At 33.9% G+C, this 16,382-nt stretch overlaps 1 protein-coding gene across 2 annotated transcripts in view; it reads right to left on the reverse strand.

The window, feature by feature from the left end:
• Window positions 1–1,507: 1,507 nt before the first annotated feature.
• LOC136037277 (formin-binding protein 1-like) overlaps window positions 1,508–16,382 on the reverse strand; it is a 124,095-nt gene continuing 109,220 nt past the window's right edge. For both annotated transcript variants that reach the window (XM_065719914.1, XM_065719913.1), the window contains exons 12-13: window positions 15,413–15,663; window positions 1,508–8,876 (exon numbers count right to left, since the gene is read on the reverse strand). In XM_065719914.1, the coding sequence (XP_065575986.1) occupies window positions 8,716–8,876; window positions 15,413–15,663 (412 nt within the window). In that variant the 3' untranslated portion in view covers window positions 1,508–8,715. The remainder of the gene's footprint in view (window positions 8,877–15,412; window positions 15,664–16,382) is intronic.

Genomic DNA, 16,382 nt, shown 5'->3' on the forward strand with positions numbered 1-16,382 from the left:
GTGGTTCTTCTTAATATTGAGGTAGAGAGACCGATACATTGGTATCAATTTGAAGGGGGGGGGGCATTTGCTATCCTAGATCAACGAAAAAATTGAAAAAGAAGAACCAGCAACAAAATTGAGACCCTCTCAGTTACATCAATTGAGGGGGTACAGGGGCCTATGCCCTTTTTTCTAATAGTGTGGTTCTTCTTAATATTGAGGTAAAGAGACCGATACATTGGTATCAATTTGGAGGAAGGAAACATTTGCTATCCTAGATCAACGAAAAAATTGAAAAAGAAGAACCAACAAAGAAAATTGTGACCCTCTCAGTTACATCAATTGAAGGGGTACGAGGGCCTATGCCCTTTTTTTCTAATATTGTGGTTCTTCTTAATATTGAGGTAAAGAGACCGATACATCGGTATCAATTTGGAGGGAGGGGGGAAACAGTTGCTATGCTAGATCAACGAAATAATTGAAAAAGAAGAACCAGCAACAAAATTGTGACTCAGCAACAAAATTGTGACCCTCTCAGTTACATCAATTGAGGGGGCACGGGGGTCTGTGCTCTCTCCCTCTAGATTTTGAGATGTGCATTTTTACAACCCCCTAGATTTGTAAAAATACAGTTATTCCCCTTCCTATATTTCATTGAAATGACAAAACTAGACTCTGGTGAGCCCCTAAAAAATGCTAACCAGGAGAAGAAAAAAATGTTAACTAGGAGAAGGGATGGTTACTAGGCCAAGAAATGGTCCCAATAAATGCTAACTAGGAGAAGAAATGGTTTAGATAAGAAGAGCAACCGAATTTCTTTTTTATTTCAACAACTTTAAATTTTATTTGGAATGGTGATAGGATATTATCCCCTTCTTAATCTCAGATCCTATTGGTTTTCCTATCTAGCTTCCAGCAATTGTCATCATTCTTACCAAGTGTGGAGGAAACCAGGCCTCGATCTGGGAAAATTTTTCTTTGTGTTTAAAGTAAAGGTTATCCATAAGGCAATGGGTAAATCAGCCTTTCTCCTTTGCAGTTGAAATGAGGCAAGCCTTTAAGCTCCTATAGATTTTTCGTAGTCGTACTTAATCAGATCATGACAGTATTTGTCACGTGACATGACAAAATGTCGTGATACATTTCATGTGAGGTGACAAAGAAAATTAGGTTCAAGCCTTGTCAGAAGTGATTTCACAACTGAGACTAATGCTACAATATAAATTTTTGAACTATAAATCCATAAGGTGAACATTTCAAAAATGTTAAGCATGTCATACCTTGTTGAAAATTGCAAGGAATCAAACTTTAAATTTAGTTAGTGCAAGCCTCTGAGCTTCTAAAATATAGTCCTGCTCAATCGCACCGTGACAAAGTTCTTTGTCACGTGACGTGAGCAGCATGACAAAGAAATTCGGCTAGGACAGGACTTAGTCTACCTTACCCACTCATGTAACACTCTTTGTTCTATACAAATGAGGCGTGCATTAAAATTAAAAACCTGATTTCTTGATGGCAACTAATGTTAGTATTACCAAATTTTATTAGTTCATATCACATAAGCATAGAAAGTAATAGCAAAGAATTAACTGGACGAAGTCAAATACATTCTAAACATCTAATACTGAGCCTTGTACGGTAGAAAAAAAAAAAGCTAAAGACAACTAAAACCAAATAAATATTTTGCTAAAAAAAAAACATATATGTCTACATAAATTACAGTTTTAAATCTCGCATAAATCATAAATTCACATGGAAACGAAACTGAGAATAAAATGTAAACAAATCGTCTGTTAACATTTGAATAGAATAGTAATAAAAAGAAGAATTATACTGGTTATTATTATGTTTTACAGCTGTAATTGGCATATTGCCACAAATTAGATTACTGGAAGTCTCCAAAGAATATTATAAGGGGGGATACTCCTGCCTCCCCCCCCTTATAAGATCAAAGTTGCACTAATTCACCGTCAGAAGACCGGAAAACACCAATGGAGGAGCTACGTTTTTATAGCCCCCCTCCCCCTCTCCCAACACATTAATTATGTATCCGCCCTGCTCCCAGAGACAGTTTTCCACCATCTACTGCAGGATTTCTTCCTCCCCCTTTAGCCTCTGTCTCCCTCTATAACCCAGTCTCTTGATAATTTAACTTTCAAAAGCTTTATTCAACTTTGTTCTTTTCTTTCTAGCGTCTTAATAATGCAAATAGTCCAATAATATTAATTTTACGTAACACTCTCACGCCTAAAAAACAACAGTGACTCAGTTTCAGATAAACACTGAGGAGCAAAGAAAAATTAAATAAAAAAGAGGACAGCAGTAATCACAAAATGATTAGAGAATGAAACGGCAAGCGTTAGGTTCATCAAGTAGTACCACTCTGAAAACTCAAGTTATTTTAGAGGACTAAAATCGACCAAAATCAAATTAATGGTTTAATGGCGTCAATTCACGAAAACGATTTGAGGGTGACAAAATCTATTTGGAGGAGGGGGCAAATTTGTCACTTTTTAAATGAAAATACCAAAAAAGGGGAATTTTTCAACAAAAATACACCCCCCCCCCAACCCAAAAAAGGTACATTTAAAATCTGGGGGGAAGGTGGCAAAAGTTTGGTGTGGCATAAAGCACCATCCCCATTGATGCCACAGTATTGGTTCCCTAATATCTCTCATGTGCTACAAGTGAAAAAATCGACTTGCAAAACTGGATACATCTGAAATAATAACAGAAATGTGTCACATTCATCTGGACTTCCCATGCATACAAGGTCATAGCACGGACTTTTTCTCAAAATTTCATGTTTTGGGTTAGATAATAGGAACTTTTGATATGCATATACAAGTCCATAAAGTAATTTAGCTACTTTTTCCTATGCAAATTCATTAGATGGCGTTAATATTGTTATTTTTCTTTCAATAGTTATTGATAATATTATAATTTCTATAAGATTTATTTATGGTATTAGCTTTAAACTCTGTTTATAATGATGAAACTAATTTTTCTTAAAGAAAAACAAAATCTACATTAAAGCTCAAACAAATCTGGGTTATGTCTCTGAGCTTTCTTTCAAAAGCTCAAGGGAAGAAAAGAAAGGTCAAGGGAGGTCAAAGGAAAAGGTCAAGGTCAAAGGAAAAGAAAGCTCAAGGGAAAAAAGAAAGAAAGGGAAAACTTTCTTTCAATACTATCATGGTTGCTCTCCTTTACATCTGATTGAGTGAAAACGCATATGCAAATGCGAGCCGTGGATGAAGGTTAACGAGAGGAAATAAAAGCAACTTCTTTTAAAAGTTTGAGATTTCGGGTATGCTGCAAACGGAATGTGCGAATAAAAGCATTTGCAAAAACACCTTAAACCAAAAACACCAGTAAACGGTTTTTGGCAATTATCTCAGGTAATCCATTTTAGTTTAAAATACGCAGCGAACGCGAACTTGCAAAATAGCTTAGCCAATGGTTTTCGCTAATTATTTGAGAAGATTCTCTTTCATCTTGAATACACCGCAAACAAAAGCGTTACCAAAAAAGTTTAGTCAATGTTTTTTGGCAATTATCTCAGAAGATGTATCTTCTTTTAGAACACACTGCAAACGATAGTGTTTGCAAAACAGCTTAAGTTTTTGTCCATTATCTCAGAAGATACGCTTTGGTTTTGAATACACTGCAAACGAGTTTGCAAAAGAGCTTAACCAATGATTTTTGGCAATTATCTTAGAAGATGCTCTTTCGTTTTGAATGCACCACAAACAAAGACATTGCCAAAAAAGTTTAGCCAACGATTTTTGACAGTTATCTCCAAAGATTCATTTCCTTTTAGGACACACTGCAAACGGAAGCGTTTTCAAAACAGTTTAGCCAACAATTTTTGGCAAGTATCTGAGAAGGTGCAATTTCACTCCGAATACAATTGCTGGAAAAAAAAATCTTAGTCAACAGTTTTGGCAATTATCTCAATAGATGCTCTTTTGTTTCGAATACACCGAAAACAACAGTGTTGGCGAAAATTTTTAGCCAATGATTTCTGGCAATTATCTCAGAAGACACACTTTCGTTTTCGAATACACCGCAAACAAAAGCGTTGGGAGAAAACTTTAACAAACAGGTTTTGGCAATTATTTCAGAAGATAAACTTTAGTTGAGAATAACTACAAACTTACAGGTTGAGAAAAAAAATCTTAGCCAATGGTTTTGGGCAATTTTTTCAAAAGATGCTATTTCGTCTCGAATACACCGAAAACAACAGCGTTGGCAAAAAAATTAAGCCAATGATTTCTGGCAATTATCACAATAGACAAACTTTCGTTTTCGAATACACCGCAAACAAAAGCGTTGGGAAAAGACTTCAGCAAACAGATTTCGGCAATTATTTCAGAAGATACACTTTAGTTGAGAATACACAACAGACTAAAGCGTTGGGAAAAAAATCTTTGCCAACGGTTCTTAGCAATTATCTCAGAAGATGTACTTTGTTTAGAACACACTGCAAAGGAAAGCGTTTACGAACTAGCTTTACCAGGGGTTTAGGCGATTATCTCAGAAGATGTACTCTCGTTTCAAATGCACCACAAACAAAAACGTTGGCAAAAAAGGTTACCCAACGGTTTTTGGCGATTATCTCAGGTTGTTGCCATCTGAGGCATGACGTTTAGGCGCGACAACGACGATACGGTAGTAACAGAGCAAAAATTCCTTTTGTGGGAGTATTTTTTTATTTATCTAATTTATTATTATTATTATTAATTATTATATTATTAATATTTTTTAATAATAATATTGTTATAATTTTCATAAATTTCATGTGATTTTATATATTGTAATTTTGTATTAGTATAATTAATAATAATTATCAATAATAATATTAATTATTATTATATATTTATTTTTTTTTTTTTATCTAAGTACTCAAAAAAGGCGATGTCTCTAAATTATAATTTTTGATTTTAATTATAAGATGATAAAACTATAATAAAGTTACAATAATATACGACTCGATTGAGATGTAAAATTCAAGATATTGACTGGGAATGGAGTGCAAACGACTAAACTGAGCAGTTTTTAAAGCCAAAGGCACTGTAATATTGTTTTAAAAGGTTATAATGACTTTTTTTTTGCTTCACCTAGTGTGTCGTGGTAGCAATCTCTATTCGAATACATTTTGAATTCGAAAATAGAGGCACTTATATTACTTCAGTAAAGTTGAAAATTATACAGCAATATTGTTTACACAGGAACTGTAATTTCCAAAATCGCCCGTGTAATTTATAATGGTGCACACATTTTGAATTTTATTAGAAAGCAAGTCCAACAATCTGTGGACTTTTTTTCCTTTTTTTAAGTCCAACAATTTTTTTTTTTACTTTAAGTCCAACGATCTTTATTAAAGGTCAAAACAACATTTTAAGGTGCCAGTAACTGGTTTATGATAATTTGAGTCTTGGTGCCTAATTAGGTACTAAATTAGGTGCCTAATGTGAGTCTTAAAGACGTCAGAATAAGACAGACCATTTTCAATATGTTGCATAACGAAAGCTCTCTATCGTAGCTTGAGAAACAACAATTTCAAGAAGGTTGAAAAATAAATGATAATACAAGTCAAGTTTTTGTAATGGCAATTGAAAACAAGAAATTCATGGATTTTCAAAAATTTGATACAGAAAGTGGGCCCAACTTGAACCATTAGCAACGAATGAGCCATTCAGAGGCCAAGTTACTGAATTTGTGAAAAACAATAAAAAATAAACGAACATACAGGAATGATTTACATTTTAATTTACCAGTCCTGGATGAAAAGATTACCAACTGTGTTTTTACTTTTTTCGTATTTCAAAGATAGAAATGTATCTTAGTGAATAGTATCATGGACGTCGGTAAATTGTAGGAAAATAAATTTGCTATCGATAACCCTAATGTCTTTTTTTACACTAGTCATTATTGTCAGCTAAAATCCGTATAAACATACAGTCAAGTCGATCAAAGACTTTAACAATTAGGTAAAATAAAGAGTACCCCATATTTTCTTTTTGGCTGAAGGGAGGCGGGGTAAGAACATGGTGCCTGTGAAAAAAATCCTATTTATTTCGATATTATAAAAATTCGCCATCGTATTTACAGTTTCTACCGAGACGATAAAGGAGAGGAATACCCGGGAAATACCGGGTGGTGCCTCAGATTTACCACAATTCTTTTTTTGTACCTTTGTAAAAAAAAAAAACTGGAAAATACTTTCCCCCATAATTTTTGTGAATTGTCGCTCCTGAGCCGTGGGCGAAACACCCCTAAAAACGGTGTAAAAAAGACAAAAAACCGGAAAAACTGTGTGATTTAACTCAAAGGGACAACGCTTCAAGAAATATCAAGTATCTCGTTACATAAAAAAAGAGAAGCAAAAGAGAAGAAAAAGAGAAAAAGAAAAAGGTAAGAGTGAATAAAAAAGTATCCCCACTTTTTTTTTACCCGAAAGTCTAAATATCCTGCCCAGTAAAATTATTGAAATTGCAAAAAGGAAAATCTTACAACCCATTTATTTTTGCGATTATGAGGGAGATTGCCTACTTAAAAGTACCAAGGACATTATAATAAAATTAAAATGGCATTTGGCAAGAAAGTTAGCCACAAATATAAATAGCGCGACAGACTAAGCTACTAAGGCCAAAGTGACAGGAAACAGCAAGTAGTTTAAAATCACAAAGACTGTAATAAATATGAAAAAATACATTTAAGCAAGTCAATGAAAACATGACATAGATGATTTATATGCATTACTGACTACATTGCTTATGGCAAAGGACTTTGGAACTGAAAACCATGAGCAGACCAGGGCGTATCCAGAATTTTTTTATGGGGGGGGGGGGGTAATTTTTTTTTATATACAAAAACGGATCAAAAACTTGTTTATATGCAGACAAACGTGACAATGAGCACCGTGTTACATATAAACATTGAGTGAAAGAGAATATAATTATCTCATTTCTTCCCCTATTGGTATAGATCACTAATTTAAATTTGCAAACAAAGAAATTGTTCCAAAGTCCCTCATCATACGCGTTGTAATCAACAATACATCTGGAAATTAGACCATTCTTAGACCCAGTGTTACTGAATACCAAGCATAAGGACCATATTTCACGTGTTACTATCAACAAAAACATTAACTTTTTTGATTAACTTCCTTTTGTTTGTGACATATAAAATAACGTTTAAGACGCAATAGTAGCAGTAGCAATCATTTTTCACAAAAGAGGGAAGTGAAATTCTTCCATTTAAAATAACTGCAGCGAAAAACCTGAAACCGAGCGAAAATCTGGATAAGTAGAAATTGAAAAAAGTGAAAAATGAAGAAAATGAAAAAAAAAAATATAACTATCCAAGTACTGATACCCTACTGCAGCGTTGCCAACACGGTACAATTGTACTGGTTTTGGTACAATTTAGAGTTCCTGTTACTACAATACATTTGGATATTTTCTGGTATAATACAAGTATTTTCAAGTTTTGGTCAGTGGCGTAATTTTGCAAAATCTGGGGAGGGGCAAAGTTCGAGCCAATTTTCCCAGATCAAGTGAAAATGACAGTAAAAACTAGAAAATGAGCTATTTGGTACCATGAAAGTACTATAAAGATGCTTTCTAGTACTATAAAAGTAAATATATACTAAAGAAAACTGATCCGCTTCTGCTGACGTTTGAATTATGCAGGCTTATGTTAGTTTTGACAAGATTTTTGAAGAAACTAAATTTCAGCTGGGGGAGGGGGCAATTGTACCGTTTTGGTGCAATTTAGAGGTCCTGGTACAATGCATTTGGATATTTTTTGGTATAATGCAAGTCTTGTACATTTTGGTTTTACTTACCCATTTGTTACTCTGTTATGTGTTCAAGTTTTGATTTTTACGAAACTTCTCTTCATTTTATGATAAATTTTTAACCTACTGTACAAATCTTACGTATTATCCTTTTTAGTTCAAAAATTGGCACACTTTACTTTAAAGCGTTGGCAACGCTGCCCCACAGCTGAAGTCCAATATATCCGAATGCATAAATTGATAAAGAATGCACTTGTTGGTATAACGCACGTAAATAACTTATTTTTAGGAGGAGCAATGACCCAAATCCACTTGGCTTTGCTTTGGGTTTTTTTTTTCTCTCTGTTTTTAACAATAATTTGTCATGCCACTCAATGGAAATTGGTCTTAAAGTTGCTTATGGGTCATAAACAATTATCTAAAATAAAAAAAAAGGTCAATTCAAGATCAGTCAATCGAATTTAGGAGCTTGATAGTTACTTTTATAGACTTCACAAACACTGACTCATTAAATTTAAAGCAAAATAAAACCTAGTCTTGATTGACATTATTAACCATGCCAACAGCAGATAGAGTTTCGAATGAACAGCCAATCATAACCTTTGAAATTTTTCAAGGCTGTCCAATCATAGCCGACTGTACAAAAATGATCCCCTAAAAAAAAATGCTGTTTGGCTGAATGACGTGAATCAAGACGAGGAATAAGTATTCAGCCTCTCCTCCCAAGTTCTGAAGCAACGATGATTACGATATAAAAAGTACTGCAGAAGAAGTAAAAGCTGAAAACATGTAAATGCAGCTCAACACTATGCTAAAAAGTTATTTAAGTAATTGCTCTGCTCTGTCACAAATTCTTTGATTGAAATAAATACAGTTACACACACAACGGACGAAAATTGCACGGTTTTCAAAATGATAGCACCCAGTGCTTACACATTACTGTACAGAGAGCACTCAATATATGATGTTGGCACAAAACCTTCTTCTGGGTCGTTGAAACGGCGCACTCTTGTCCATCCATCACCCTGATCCAACTCAACTACGTACAACTGTTCATTTTCAACCATTGGGATAGAGCCTTCACTCGTCGCTGAAACGAAAAGTTTTTAGATGAGTATCCTGTAATCATAATAATGGTAGATGGTAATAAGCTATGGATGTCAGGTGATCGATTTTTTTCTCAAACGATAATTTCGACAGGACCTGTGCCATTCATAGCTTAGGTAAGCTACCATCTACCATCTTAGGTAAATTACCATCTACCATTGTTATACATAAGAGTCGGGTTGGCCTCAGAGAATATATCCTGTATTCAGCTCTTCTAGAAAGGGTAAAAGGGCACCCAGTAACAGTTCCAATACCTGCGGCTCTACTCATCAGCTACTGCAGCCTAAAAACAATTCGAGAGTTAAAGAGGTTAAAAAGGCCATAAAAGTAATTTCTTTTCTTTGCCTTAGCTTTCTTTGGTCATAACAATCCTCCTCGAACAGTATGGACAACAGAGTAATGGACACTAATTGGGTTTACATCCCAACTACTAAAAATGATGCGTCCTATAGTAGTAGTAGTAGTAGTATTAATTTGTTAACCAAAGGAAATAACACAGACAAAATCAATCGGTAGCACACCAAAAGCGTTGCTTGCGAGGGTGTGTTACTAACAAAAAAAAAAAAAAAATAGAAGAAAAAAAAAAAAAAAAAAAAAAAAAAAAAAAAAAAAAAAAAAAAAAAAAAAAAAAGTGTACTTCAAGCACACTGAATGATTCAAACCGACACCTGACTATCATAAAAAAGAAAAAAAGATTATTTGAGTATGACCCCTACATGAAAACTGAACATATAAATGATGATTATGTCGAGTCAATTTAACTATAAATAATTTTTTACTGTTTATATAATCTTGTTATGTTAATTTTTCTGTATACAACATTGCACTTTATTCTTTGCTGTCGCCACCACCAACAGCTCAAATTGACTACAAAAGTTCCAACCAAAACGTGGTAAAGTAGGCCTTAGTTGGTATACTATAAGAGTTGATCCTTACCATTCACGATAATTACAAGAGCTACTTGAACGGCTTAATAAACCATTCATTTCTTAATAATTCTGACAACAGAATTTAGGACACATGTACTTATGATAATGACAAAGGTACTTGGGTCAAACAGTGACAAGTTTTGACAGTGACAAATTCTAACAATAATAATTCCGACAAGTATACCTATAACAATAACAAAGATTTTCAGGCCTAACAGTGACAAGTTTTGAAAGTGACAAATTCTAACAATAATAATTCCGACAAGTGTACCTATGACAATGACAAAGATTTTCAGGCCTAACAGTGACAAGTTTTGACAGTGAAAAATTCTTATAATAGTAATTAAGACAGGTGTACTTGTCACAATGACAAGTTTTGAAAGTACCAAATTTTGACAATGGTAAATACACCGGGTGAACCTATGACCATGACAAAGGCATTTAGGCTTAACAGTGACAAGTTTCACTATTGACGCTTGAGCATTAGAAAGCAAAACTAGAAGAGAAAAACTGGAGTTTGAGTTATTTGTATCTGGGAAACTCGTGTAACTGGCAGATGCTTTTCTAAGAGTTTTGCTTGACAACGACTATTGTACATTCTGAAAATTCATGGATTGCACCGCCGATCAGGCGCCTTAACTCCCAAAAATAAACAATCATAAATAAAATCAGGGCTTCTCGACTGGCGATGGTATCAAGATATTACAAGAAAAAGTCAGCTGCGATGAAGCTGTGTGAACTACGACACGCTTCCGCAAGGGTAAATAAATAATAAATTTAAAATTACTTAAAATCAAACAGTGACAAATTCTAACAATAATAATTCCGACAAGTGTACCTATGACAATGACAAAGATTTTCAAGCCTAACAGTGACAAGTTTTGACAGTGAAAAATTATGATAATAGTAATTAAGATAGGTGTACTTGTCACAATGACAAGTTAATTAATTAATTAAAATAAATAATAAATTTAAAATTAATTAAAATAATTGGATAATTTTTTTCTGGGAACTAGTTTTATGTCTACAAGTGTTTCTCTCTGATTCTCAAGTTACTATCAAATGCCTTGCATCGAAATGACAAAAACGAAATTGAAGACAAACCCTTTTTTCCCCATTATAAATTGTTGGTGGCAAAATATCACAATTTTAATTATTTTATCTTGAATTATCTTTAATTATTAATTATATTTAATTATTCTATCACAGTTTTAAACATTCTTTTTGAGTTATATTAGTTTCAGAAAATAATTACGGTATGTTAGATATACGACTAATTAATTTTCTATCTATACAAATTTTTTTCAGTTTGGGGTTCTTAAGACCTAAAAATTGTTTCTAAAAAAGTAATATATTCGATCAAAGTAATATACAGAATTAGGTTTAAGCATCACAAGAACCTTACCAGAGGATACGGTTTAGGTCATAAAAACCTTTATGCGGCTTCACTACAATGCAATCATCTTATAGAAATTAGATTTAATCAGCATGAGACCATACCCGAGGATACGGGAAGACAGCACAAACATTTGTCCCGATGCCCCCCCCCCCCCAAAAAAAAAAAACAAAACAACAACACTCAATTAAAGCCAAAAAGGCCAATGGCATTTTAGAAAACCTCTGAAAAAGCTCCTTGACATAATCATACTCATATATGAACAAGTAGAGAGCTGTCACATTCGAGACCAGTTATTTTCAGTCGCGGTTACAAAAGGTAGAAACTTGTATTACTAGTTTCGGAAAGGCCTATCCTAATGCAATGTTAAAAGCACCAAGATTCAGTCCGGCCCAAAACACAGGATAAAACTGATGCTAGCGATGAGATTATAGGGTTCATTCTAAAAATGTTGTGTTTTAATCTCAGAAATTTTAGAAACAGCTAATATTGCACTTTTGAACTTGAAATTTTTATTGAATCAACACAGTAGCCTAAACAATACACCAGCTTTTAATAAAGGTACACAGAGTTAGAACTCGATGAGTCCTCTCTATGGCAAAAAAAAGAAAAAAACAATTCTGGAAAAAAGAAAGAAGAAAGAAAAAAAATTATCTGGAGGTAAGGATGAGAATCAGAAAATGATTTAAAAAATATTCGGAGACCGTTACTTCAGGCAGATACAACCATCTTCATCAAGTTTTCTTTCTATCAATTTCCTAACAAGGCTTTCTGAAGAATATTCTGATTCGTCAGAATACACCCAAGCTCAACTCATACGAGTCCTGGTTTAAGATAGATGTAGCCCTAAATGGATACCAAAGTTCAGATTATATGGACCCCTCAATTAATAGCATCTCACTGTGAATGGCCTAAAGTTAGCTCGAAAATGACTCGAGTTGCAAAGGAAAGAACCTTGGGTATCACCAATCAAACTCAAAACCTTTTTCGTTATCTTTACAATGGCTACTTAGGTATACTGACTACATATGTGCCCTGCTTTACCCATTGCCCTGTGTGCCAATTCTGATTTCAGTTTGGCTACCTTTGGATGATTTTTCGTCTTTTAGCACAGCAGGTTTAGTTTTTCATTTTTGTTAATGAACTAACTACTTCGTATTTGCTTTGAATAAAAATCATCCCATTTATGGACATGCATCTTTTTATGAATTTTATTGTCTTAAAGTTATAGATAGCTTTAATTACAAAGTAACTGCACTGGCAGCGCCTCTTTCGCTTCTTTTCCTCCAGATTTTTTTATTTTACTTATGAGTCGATCCAAAAGCGTTCGCTCAGGATCACTTACAAAGAGAGTAAAATCCCATACTCCTCCCATTTCAAAGCCACACGCGTTACCACCTTAAAAGAAAGAAAGAATAAAATTTGCTTGCGTTTTGCGAAGTCCACCATTTCCTATCCTCGCGCTGAGAACATTTCCCCCGATTTTTATAGCCCCATTAAACCCCAACTCTCCCGCTTAGCCTCTATAGCAATCTTAACTTACCTTCCGATCCATACTGTTACCGAGAACTTTGAAAAAATTTCATCCCCTTCATTTTGAAGTCCCTTAATAATTCTTGATATACACCAAAATGCTGATACTAAATATATGTAGTTCAATAAGTTTAATGCTACCCATCAAAAGCAACGAGCCTCATAAATTTGCCTGATTTTTGAAAAAGGGAGAAATAACTCCAAAAAGTCAAGCTGTCTCGCCAAAAGTCACACCATCAGATCCAGCATGTCAGAAAACCCTGCTGTAGAGGTTTCAAGCTCCTATCTACAAAAATGTGGAATTTGTATTTATTGGCAGAAGAAAGATCACCGATGCGTGTTTGTTTTTGTGTGTTTGTTTCCCCCAGGGGTGATCGGATCAAACCATGGGCGCATAAAATCGGGAGATAGCTCATTCGAACGAAAATCTAAAGTTCTAATGTCCTTTTTAAGTGATCAAAAGATTGATCGGCACCAATCCCCTTCCCACGCCCGTTTTTCTCTAAAGACATCCAGTCAAAATTTTAAGATAGATTTCAAAGATAAGATTTCAGGATAGATTTTAAGATGGAATTAAGAAGATAAGATTTCAAAATTTTAAAGCAGCATAGTCAAAAAGGTTCAACAACTATGCTTTTGGTGATGACATGACCCTCCATAATCCCTGAGGAAATGGCTGGAATTTATTCAATTTGCCCATACTGTTCTCGTACGACACTTGTTATTGTAGATATAAGGAAATTGTTGATCCTATGCCAAAAACAGCTCCCCCGGCTCTTTTTTAGTTGACGGAGCATTGTCACAATAGCTATTTCCTTTTTTCTATTGCCATTTTTGTTTTTTACCCATTTGTGATGCTTTTCTGGCTCTATTTTTTTTATGCTATCATGTTTTGAGATCTATGTTTTATTTCTGTTTCTTTTTCACAATCCTTTTTTAGTCATCAATATTTCTGATTGTTTCTCTTATTCTTAATGATTTTGGCTTATATTATGCTTTTGATTCTATATATTTTGATTTTTATATTATTTGTCTTGGAAGAAAATTCGGCTTTTTTTTTTTTTTTTTTTTTTTTTAGCTTGTGATAGTCGCTTATCAATGAAATATTATCCAATAATCTCATCGGGTTCTGCTCTTCGTTAACTAGGGTTGTAATTTTATTGTAGCTAAATTTTATTAATTAATCTTTCATGTATTCGTGTCGTTCGACTATAAAATAATAAATTATAAGTCTAATGAATAAATAGCTAAAAACTAAAAAAAAAAAAATATAAAAGTAATTTTTTAAAGTATTATCTGATAATCTCATCGGGTTCTGCTCTTTGTTGACAAGGGCTGTAAGTTTGTTGTAATTAAATTTTATTAATTAATCTTTTACAAATTCCTGTCGTGCCACAAAATAAAATTTGACTATAAAATAACAAATTATAAATCAAATAAATAAATATCTAAAAACTAAAATAAAAATCAAATAAAAAAAAAATTAATTTTTTAAATAATTAAGAATAATAAATTGTCTTGTAATCTACGCATCAAGTGCTAAACTTTTTTAAATGTCACAGTATTAATTGCTATCACTGCTAGCTCACTATAGTACAAAGCCACCCGAGTTCAAAAAAAAAAATGCACACGCTTCTCCACCACCCTGCTAAAGTTTCACACTTCCCCCCCTCCCCGTCAAGAAATTCCCCATAACCTCTCCCTCCTTCATTTGGCTTTAAATCTAATGCCAACTGCAGTGCTAAAAAGATCTAGCTTTGATGACCGGAATCGGATCAATGAATTATTAAGAAAAAGAAGTAGATCTTGACAAAGCAGAAATAGCAAAACGTCTATAAGAGCCATGTCTGAAGGGTTTGGAGGCCTGTCACCCCAATAATCCGACTTTAGGGGAATTGTGGTAACCCCACACAAAAGAGAAAAAAAACATAAAAAGTAAAAAAAACGTAAACAAAATAAGTTATTAATAAACGTAATGTAAATAAGTAAGAAGTAGTTCTTCACAAAGTAGAAATGGCAAAACACGTTTTAGAACTGCGTCCGACTCTTTGGAAGCAAATTACCTCCACAATATGACTTTTGGGGTTTGTGGTTAGTCCGTGCAGAGAAAAAAAAAACCTAAAAAAATATGCAAGCAAAATAAATTATAAATAAACACATGCTAAATCAGTTATTAATAAACGGAAGTAGCTCTTAACACAGTAGAAATAGTAAAACACCCATAAGAGCCACGTCCGTGGGTTTGGACGCCAATCACCTCCATAATACGACTTTGAGGGTTTGTGGTTAATCCATGCAGAAAAAAAAATGCAAGCAAAATAAATTATAAATAAACGTAGGCTAAATATGTTATTAATAAAAGGAAGTAGCTCTTGACATAGTAGAAATAGCAAAACGCCCATAAAAACGTCCATGGGTTTGGAAGCTAATTACCTCCAAAATTCAACTTTTGGGGATTTGTGTTTAGCCCACTCATGACAAATAAAACACACAAACTTCATAAAAATCCAACAAAAATACGTCAGCTAAATATTTATCTTTAGTATTCAGGTCTAATAAATATCAAAACAGCGCACCTTAGCCAGTAAGTAAAAACGAACATTTGAAAAAAAGAGAAACAATTACAGATAAGTAGGAAAAATAAAAAAGAGTAAAAGAAACCTTCAAAGCTGTAAAGGGCACGGCAAGTTCCTAAAACAGGCAAGGGCTCAAATTCATCATAGATAGCACCATCATCATCAATCTCTGCGATTGCATTGGTATAAAGACGTTCAGCCTCAGAATATTCCACAGTTGTTCCGTGTGGTTGCACTGTAGAATGGAGACTCGCCGCATCATCTGGTTCCGATGGATCAGAATCAGGAAGACTATTACGAGAAGTTCCTATTCCAGATTCTGGACTCCGTGAAACGCTGTAAAATATAATAATATATTATTGATTGTTCCAATCAATCCCCCCCCTAAAAAAATCCTGTATCGTCAACATTTTTCACAGGCATAAGTCCCAAAATAATTATACTACGAGACCCAATTTATATAACTAAATGCATAATTTTTTTCCACGAGGAACAGCAGCTGACATGAGTTTAAAATCATCTTAGAATCTCACCGCATCGCGACAACTGTTCTTGAAATTCGAATTGCTCTATTGCCTGGTTATTGTACCGTAGGTCGAGTTTTTTTTGTCGGGTATCAAAAAATGATGTCGGCAACGCTGTTCATAACACGTTGTCTGCGAGCTCTCATAAATATCGTATTTTTATGGCACTTGGTATTAAACAAGTGATATATAGCGATCGCAAATTCTGTCGGTCTGTCCCGGTTTTGCTACTTTAGGCACTTCCACGAAATTATATTAATAATCTATAGCATAGAGTGTGCTTTACTCTGAATTTCTGCAATAAACTAAAGTTTTTTTTCTTCTGGAGACACTGGAACACTAAAGAAACACTAAATATAAGAAGCACGAAAACCAATTGAAGTAGATGCAAAATTTTACTCTGGATTTCTGCAATGAAACTAGTTTTTTCTACCAGAAACACTGAAACACTGAAGAAACATTAAACATCAGAAACTCTAAAATCAATTGAAGAGAATGCAAAAAATCATGTATAAAATAATTGGATTATGT

The sequence above is a fragment of the Artemia franciscana genome, chromosome 16, assembly GCF_032884065.1.
Source record: "Artemia franciscana chromosome 16, ASM3288406v1, whole genome shotgun sequence".
In the NCBI taxonomy this organism is placed as follows: domain Eukaryota; kingdom Metazoa; phylum Arthropoda; class Branchiopoda; order Anostraca; family Artemiidae; genus Artemia; species Artemia franciscana.